At 38.4% G+C, this 9,264-nt stretch overlaps 1 protein-coding gene across 1 annotated transcript in view; it reads right to left on the bottom strand.

The window, feature by feature from the left end:
• The window catches only part of LOC101864250, a gene marked incomplete at its 5' end in the record, with an annotated part of 13,837 nt that extends 8,608 nt beyond the window's left edge, over positions 1–5,229 (bottom strand). Inside the window, 4 exon segments of the mRNA XM_013086927.2 lie at positions 448–547; positions 1,764–1,892; positions 4,147–4,217; positions 5,148–5,229. Coding sequence (XP_012942381.1) covers positions 448–547; positions 1,764–1,892; positions 4,147–4,217; positions 5,148–5,229 — 382 coding nt within the window.
• Between the last annotated feature and the right edge of the window lie 4,035 nt (positions 5,230–9,264).

Raw genomic sequence — 9,264 nt, forward strand, 5'->3', positions numbered from 1 at the left:
TACTGCACTTGCAACACAATAACTTCATATAAGTGCCGAAGATTAGTGGTGTTACAAGTAAGAGAGTAACAAATATAAAAAAGAAGGAGGAGAGATAAGGACGATAATTTTATAATAGGAAAGAAGGAGTAAACCACACTAGGGCATCCGCCAACCACTCACCCAGGAAATCTGGACTTACAACAAAACGCATGGTGGGGAAATGTCAGTTTTAGTTTTACATCACTTTTAGAACACTAAGGTCATATAAATACTGAAGATTGTTTTGTGTTTTAGTAAGTGTTTTACGGCACTTGCAACACAATGAGGTCATATAAATGCCGAAGATAAGAGGTGTTACATGAGACTCACAAGCACAAAAAAGGAGGGGACAAGAAGATGATAGTAGATGTTTAACAGGAAAGAAGGTGCAAACCACACCAGAGCACCCGCCAACCACCCACTTACCATCTTCTCTGTGTTTCCCATCTTGATTAGCCAGAACAAGTTTGAACACCTTCGAGTACTCCGGTCTACTCCTCATGGCTAAGACAGCTTCCTCCCCATCCTGAAAGACAAAACAAAACAAAACAAAAACTCACCATTCTATTCAGTTTCAGTAAGAGTTTTACACCACTTACAACACAAATAGGTTATATAAGTGTTCGTCATGCCCTGCGATGCACGAGGACTATAATGACAAGTGCAGTTCGCCATATTTTGTATTTACCACCTAATGTTTCAATTAGACACAACTTCATTAAACAAATTACAGTTTCTAATTTAGCCAGATTTTTTTTTTTCAGTTTGAAGGAATTTTCAGCTTTTAGAGAGTTTGTCGTATTTACAAACCAGATCGGCAATCAACCATTAGATTGAGAGCCACTTGTCATCCCAGGGGATCCAAAATTGTGCCCAGTGAAGCAGCAAGTGACAATGCATCTCAAAAGGGTTATCAATCATATACAGTCTAGAACGCACACAGTGAATACGAATATAGTAAAACATGCACACAGTAAACAGATGTTCAGGACCCAAATTTTTTTCTACTTACAAGTTTATTCTTTGTATTCAAAACACATAGCCTACATAGTGAAATTCAAAATTAAGAAAAAGATTTTTCTATGTGTGTGCTGGACTATATATCAGATACAGACAGTTTTAGTTTTAGTTGAGTCTTTACAGCGCTCGCAACTGCATAAGGTCACATGAGCACCAAGGAGTGGATGTCAACAGAGAAGTCCTTACAGGGAATCAGGGTTCTCTGCTCACCTTTCTAGCTTCAACAGCACGAAGTCTGCTATGACTATCAAGGCACCCCGGAAATAGCAGGTCACAAGAGTGTGATAAACATACAAAAGAAGTAGAGGAAAATGACAATAGTAAGGATTAGGAAAGAAAAGGCAGCAGTTCCCTGTTGCAGTTCAGGCACGGTTATGAGCGTGACATTGATGAATCAGCCCATTTACAATTCTACTGTGCATAATAACATGTCAATGTCCCCCCTTTGGGAATGGCCTAAATACACTTCAGTCAGTAGCACCGCCCCGGGGGGGTGGGGGTGAGCTGGATGTTCAAGACACATAGCTAGGAAAAAAAAAAAAAAATAAGAAGAACATAGAGGACAAGCTGAAATCAGGCACCAAGCCAAAACTCATCTCTCAACAGTCAATTTCATACTGGGTTCTACCATAAAAACACCAATAAGATTATGACATAGACAATTAAAACATGATACCACCAAAATCAAAACAAAAAATAGTCACACAGAGCCATAAACTGACCTCCATCTCTGAATTGATGACCAGCAGATTAGCTCGGACATTGACGGCGTGCGTCCGCATGTGGCACGGCACACAGATATACACCGTCCACGGATCATTTCTCTCACGGTGGACCAGGCATTTGTGGGTCTGTGAACAGAACAAATCATTACAGTCACAACACAACCGTCCAAGTCACTTTTTGTTGTTTTGAGAAAACTTTATTTTTTAAAGTGTTTAACCCTTTGCCTCCACAGGACGCCAATCGGTGAAGGTAAGAAGCTGTCCTTTGTACAAGTTTAAGTTTTACAGAACTTGCAACACAATAAGGTCATATAAGTGCTGAAGATTAGAGGTGTTACAATAGAGTAACCAACACAAAATTTTAAAAGAAGAAGGGGAGATAGAGAAGATAGAATTTTTTATAGGAAAGAAGGAGCAAACCCCACCAGAGCACCCGCCAACCACCCACAGAAGCCATCCCTTTCCCCCACAGGACGACAATCAGCGGCAATGATGTGATATAATAGCAACAAAAACGTTGTAGCAATGATCTCCTTTTCGACATGTGCACTTGTTAAAACATAATTTTCCTTTCTGAATGGTGTGTTTGACCTTTGAGGTTGAAAATCAGACAACAATTGGGAACATTTTTTTGGAAAATGTCGAGTAGACCTAGCATGAGTGCTGCTTTACTCTTACGCCATGAGGAGAATTTGGGTGATGAATAAGCTAGATTTAATGTTTTCAGTTCCGATTTTAATTCCTTTTTTGGTGAACATGCAATCATCATTTTCAATTTTCTCAGTATGCTGAAAATGTCATAATGGTTGGGGTATTTTTGCCGAGATACAGGTGCAGTACTTATCTAGCCCATCTGCATCCTGGTCAGTGGCGGGGACAAGTGTTGTGCAATCTGCACATTGCTTGGGTGGAAAGTGTTAATTTAGTAAACCTTACAATTTGAAAAAAGTCGTGTGTAACATTTGTGGGTCTGTCAACAAAACAAATGATTAGTCAGGATGGCTGCTGCTTAAGTCATTTTTTTCTTTAAACTGCTGTTGTTTTGAGAACACATTTTTAAAAAAAGACTAAGTCAGCTTTTTGACTTCCGAGAAAATCATTTGTGGCATTTGTGAGTCTGTCTAAAAAACAAATCCTTACAGTCAAAACAACAACTGCCCAAGTGACTTTTTGCAGTTTATAAAGTGCACAACCAGTAGTAAGTGTAAGTGACAAACGCCCACCCATTCCAACATCCAACATCTTGGGTTTATCTAAGAAGCGGGACCTCAGAATTTAATATCCATCTCCAAAGCAAAGAACCGGAATGTAGCATGACAACATTGTTTGCAAAAACTTTTAAAGCCAAAACAAAAGCAGGTTACAAAGGTAATCTGTAAACATAAAATACACAGTACTATATATGTTAAACAAGGCTGTAGAGATAATACAATTTGTCCTTGCACATCCAGCCAAATTTGATCTATCTCTAGACCGAAATCAAATCCAGATCTCCGTGTCAGTATTGTTACCGGTGCTTTGTTTTATTCTAGTAGTTCTAGTAGAGGTTTTACGGCGCTCGCAACTGCATAAGGTCATATGAGCGCCAGAAAATTAGAGGTGTTACAAGAGAGTAACAAACATAAAAAAGAAGAAAGGGAGATAAGGATGATAGATGTTTGATAGGAAAGAAGAAGCAAACCACACCAGAGCACCCGCCAACCACCCACTTTGTTTTCTTCAACACGATGAGCCATATTTTGACAAATGGCAAAAACAAAAGAGTAGTCCGAAAATAATAACAGTTTGTCCGTCAATGTCAGCGCACAACACTTATCCCCACGCACTAGGATACAGGTGCGGTACACGCTATACTATACCACACCGTCGCCGATCGGCGTCCCGTGGTGAAAATGGACGGCTTCTTACCATCGCCGATCGGCGTCCCGTGGGGAAAAGGGACAGCTTTTTACCGTCGCTGTCCCGAGGGGGCATAGAGTTAAAGGACATGGCATTCACAGCACTTATAGTTTCTATGCTTGTTACGGGACAATCTTCTCAAACATTGGCAACATTTTGATGAAAGGTAGAAAGCAAATGAGTGGTGAGAAAACATTCTGAGGAATAGCAAAAACAAAACAAAACAAATGAGTAGAGAGAATAGTTTTAGTAGAGGTTTTACAGCGCTCACAACTGCATACGGTCATATGAGCGCCAAAAGATTAGAGGTGTTACGAGAGAGTAACAAACATAAAAAAGAAGGAGGGGAGATAAGGACGATAGATATTTGATAGGAAAGAAGGAGCAAACCACACCAGAGCACCCGCCAACCACCCACTGGGTAGAGAGAGAACTTTTTGACTAATGGCAAAAAACAACAAACAAGTGAGAGACGACTTACAAAGTTGAAGCCTGGGTCAATGAGCTCTATGACCTTGCCCTTGGCCCCCAAGGGACAGGTCTCCAAGGAATCTGGAAAAATATTCACATAAAACAAAACATGAACTCATTGCACTCATTTTTCAAATTATGTTTACAACTGTTGGTCGGTTAATTTAGCTCAAATTTCAGTTGCATTTAGTCTAGCTCACACAAAGCCAAAAGGACAAGATCCGGAAATCTTTTTGTTATTTATGTAGAATTTCGTCATGTATGCCTTTTAAATAGGACCTAACAATTTGTTTTTAGTTTTAGTAAGAGTTTTACGGTACTTGCAACACAATAAGAGCATATAAGTGCCGAAGATTAGAGGTGTTACAAGAGAGTAACAAACACAAAATAGAAGGAGGGGAAAAAAGGCCGATAGATGTTTGATAGGAAAGAAGGAAGCAAACCACACCAGAGCACCCGCCAACCACCCACTAAAAATCTGTTTCCTAAGTGAGTGCTAGACTGTATAAAAATAAAGTATATAACACGGATAGCTCGAATTCGCTGGGACCAGCCTCGGCAGTTCGAGGGATCCGTAGTTTGAGGGATATCTTACAAAGATAATGAAGAAAGTTTAAGTAAGTGTTTTACGGCACTTGCAACACAATAATATAAGGCCATATATATAAGTGCCGAAAATTAGATGAAACTAACCTTTATCTTATCACGACTATGATTCAACAGACGATCCTCTTCCCCCTCCATTGGAATTTGTAACTGTAAATGTGTCACGACGCGGTGGAACCAGGCGTTCGTCAATTTTTTGGCTATTTGTTAGCGACACTTGGACGGTTTATATGTTGTTATTGTATAAATTTGCAAAGTGCTCAGAGCCTTTTTTCTTTAATCAGGTTTGAGTGCTATATAAACGTCATATTATTATTATAATAATAATAACAATAATTACTATTATTAGTATTATTATTATTGATGTATTTGACATCATCATTGCAACTGTGCTAGAGAACTGACCTGAGTCAAACCTTTGCTGGGGTTCTTGACCGAAGACTTGAACATTAAGGCATTTACACGAGTACACAACCATCCTCACAACCTGAAAAAAGAAAGAAATATTTGTTAATCCGTTGAAAAAATATCAAAATGACAACAGCCACCTTTTTTTTTTTAAACTTTAGTAGAGTTTTATGGTGCACGCAACTTTGAGTTTTGAGAAAAAGAAATATTACAGTGAATAAGGACAGATAGAAACTAGTTACAGAAAGTAAAGGAGTAGGAAGTAAAGCCATACCATCCAAACATCTGAATGGGGAAAAGAGAACACATCAACAAGTTTTATCTATGCAATGGTAAGGAAAATCCTTTCATCCTTCACAAAATTCATTTTACATGGCATTGTAACGCGTTGAAAAATGAAATGTAAATCAGACTTTGCGTGGTAGGTCTAAAGCAAAGGTTTTCCCCTGTCTGTTCATGACACCATGTGATGATGAGTGAAGCGTATCAGGAAGAACACACACTTACTGTCACACTAGTCACCCATTCCCCACTTAACATGTTAAGACAAGTATGGGTACCTCTTATTTCCCATTATAATTATTCCCAAAAAGGGCAGAATAATCGAATATTTTAGCAACACTTTATAAAGTATTACTTCATTTGTGTCTGATGACTTTTTGTTCACTGAACAGATGAGCAGACACAAGGAAAAGGCACTTTTATCAAACTGGACCTATTCAAAAGACTGCTCAGAAATAGAATACATTTAAATATTCATGAGAACCTCACACCCATTTAGCTTCTGCTAGTACAAAAGAGTAAAAAAGAACAACAATAACAGATGAGCATTCTTTGTTTCAGTTCAACTGAGGCGAGCCTGTTCAAGTTATCAAACACACCCCCCCCTCCCCCGAGGTCTGAGTAAATAATAAACATCAAGAGCCACATTCAGCAACAACAGAGGCACAGGTAAGAAGTTTAGTAAAGTAGACAAGAAGCACCCTCTAACCACTCATAGCAAAGTGGTAAAAGAAATGACAATTTAAAATTTACAAGAGTACACAAAGTATGAAAAAGACGCACCATCCACTCTTCCAGAATGGATAATGTGTTAACTCTCTCACTATCCGATCTGTGCCACACCTGCTCTCTAATCTAAATTTAACAAGCCAAAATAGTTTTAAGCTCGGCAGTAAAAAGATCAAAATATTCTCACAAGGACAGTTACCTCAGACCAAAGTGAGTGAGAAAGGCTTAAAACTTTTAGTATTCAGCATGCCAGTTCAGCTGGCCCAAGGCAATGCTTAGTTGATTAAATTTAAAACAAAAACCTTAAAAACCCCAGCAGGTCTATCTTAACTACTAAATTATAATCAAAAGTGTATGTTTTACTGCATGGACCTTTCATTTCCACTCGTTTAAGAATCTATTTCATAAAAGCCGGTTAATAGGAGGGGAGTTTCATACAGAAGTTTATGATGTTAACAAATTGGAGGATAAACTTGGCTGCATACAAATTATGCGGAACAGCCTTCTGTAATGTAAGAGTCAATAAAACCTGATGTTATATCTATGCAAAAGCAGTAGACCGGAGCTCTGTGATGGCCTTCCAAAGGAAGTTCCACTTCCCACATTTCCTTTACGAATGCCCCATGCATTTACACCCAACATAGCTTGTAAAAGTTTAAAATGAATATAATATAACATGATATATGAGGCATGCTGACAACAGGAGCTACTTCACAGATTTTAGTCCTCTGGAAATAGATATGTTCGTCTAATTTAAAGGCAGTTTGCACAACTTATCAGTATGGTAAAATAAAAGACATGTTAAACTTGAATAAAATGGCATCCAATGAAAATCTGCAAATTTGCCCCCAGAGTCCATTTTCAGCCAATATTTCCATTGACTGCCACAAGTAACTGGTTTTGTCAGCCCGCCCTGCAGATTCCCATGAAGAAAACATGAAATTGTTGTGTTATGGAACGGATACTTCAATTTTATTTTTTATTCCCAATTAAAAACTAAATTATAGTCATATCACCTGAACCAAAAGGTTAAAATTGGTCATTTCATTCAATTCAAACTAAAACTAACACTAATTCAGAATTTTGTGAAGCTCTCTAGATCTATGTCCCATTCTAAGCTGGCAACTCTTTGGCAAGCATTAAAATTTTGCACTTTCTAGTTGAATGGGAGACCTCAGGTTCTAATTTTCTCAAATCAAGTACGGTGGTCGAAAGGTGTTGAGTCCAACTACAAAGCTGGCAAATTAGCAAATTAGGCATTTTATCAAACTGTCGTCTACTGCCTGCCACAAGTCAGTAATCATGTATCATAATTAACAGAGTAGATGTTCTGGAGATATTTTAGTTTTTGTAAGTGTTTTACGGCACTCGCAACTGCATAAGGTCATATGAGCGCCAGAAGATTAAAGGTGTTACAAGAGAGTAACAAACATAAAAAAGAAGGAGGGGAGATAAGGACAATAAAAGTTTTATAGGAAAGAAGAAGCAAACCACACCAGAGCACCCGCCAACCACCCACCTGGAGATATTTGAAAGTTAGCACACTCACAGCAAGCCATTAAATGAGGAGCATCAGCTACACATATTAAACCTCATTAACTTGATAAACAGTACAACACCCGAGGAAGTATCAACCACCCACATTTCACAAAGAAACAATTAAAGAGACGCTACAAAGATAGTCGGAAAGTGAAAGGAGAAGACATCATGACCAAAGCCCTCACAAACCACTTTTAAAAGAGTCAAGAGTAAAGACTTCTGGAGTGGTTTAATCCTATCCATTCGCCTGGGATCATTTTGTACCCCAGAGTATCCTTCACTTTATAGAACACTTCTAGTGCGAAGATATCTTTGAAACTTTCAGTATTTCTCCCAAAAAAAAATTTTTACAGACTGCTATGCAAAGCGTACAGATCGGATTTAACAAGTATATTTCCTATTTGGAAAGTGGGGGCACAGAGTTCCCTATGTCGTATGGGTGCGATAGTAAAACATGACATACGGATAGGGTTAAAGTAGTCTGAGGCAACACGGGCTGTAGAAAAATGCTAAGCATGAATAATTAAGTTAAGCCAGCACAAAATTAAATATTGGTAACATAATTCCGCGGATGAATTCTCTCAAGGCATCTTGGACAGCATAAATATTTTGAGCCCTTTTCCTATAATTTTACACGCCCCGTCTTTCAAGACCTGATAACAACACTAATCTTCTCTTCTATATATATGATTATTAACCCTATCCATACGTCATGTTTTACTATCGTATCCATACGACGTAAGGAACTCGGTCCCACCACTTTCCAAAGAGGAAATTACTCGTTTAAAATTGGATCCATACGCTTTGCCTTATAGCTGTCCGTCAAAACGATTTTTTGAGAAATACTGAAAGTTTCAAAGAAATCTTCATACTAGAAGTATTCTAAAATGTGAAGAATACAACCCTGGGGGCACAAAAAGACCCCAGGACGTACGGATAGGGTTAATAAACCCTTAAGCTTATCTTATTGCTTCACCATCCCAACACCTCGCCTCATGTGTGAGTAAGAATGGAATACTATTTACACTACAGAGACCTCTTTTCCCACCTCTTCCCATCATGCCACTACATCTCAGTTAAATTCTCTTTTGTCCTACATAAATCTCTTCAAAAGAAATTACGTGATTCTATTCATTTTTAACCAAAATACAAGCACCATCAATTGGCAATCATATTGTTACTGCCTATGGCATTCTACTTTAAAAAGTCCAACTTCCAAAAGAAGTGGTCCTGAGCATTGAACTGTTATAATATGTTTTACTGTATATGTATAAATGTTTTACTATCTCAACTGTATATAAATGTTTTACTATCTCAACTGTATATAAATGCTTTACTATCTCAACTGCACACATCCCGATCCCTGTTTAACTACAGGCACTTCAATGGGTAGCCTACACGCTACTTTCTATAATCATTCATCTAGCAAAGGGAAAGCCAAGACTTTCAGGGCTTCACAGGGCATAGGGGGTGAGAACAAATGTATTTTTGCCTGGAGCAGGCTAAAGCCACGAATGTCATGGCAACCTTTCCCACTCAAATAGGTCTCTGCCACAACCCCCCC

The sequence above is a fragment of the Aplysia californica genome, unplaced genomic scaffold, assembly GCF_000002075.1.
Source record: "Aplysia californica isolate F4 #8 unplaced genomic scaffold, AplCal3.0 scaffold00522, whole genome shotgun sequence".
NCBI lineage: Eukaryota > Metazoa > Mollusca > Gastropoda > Aplysiida > Aplysiidae > Aplysia > Aplysia californica.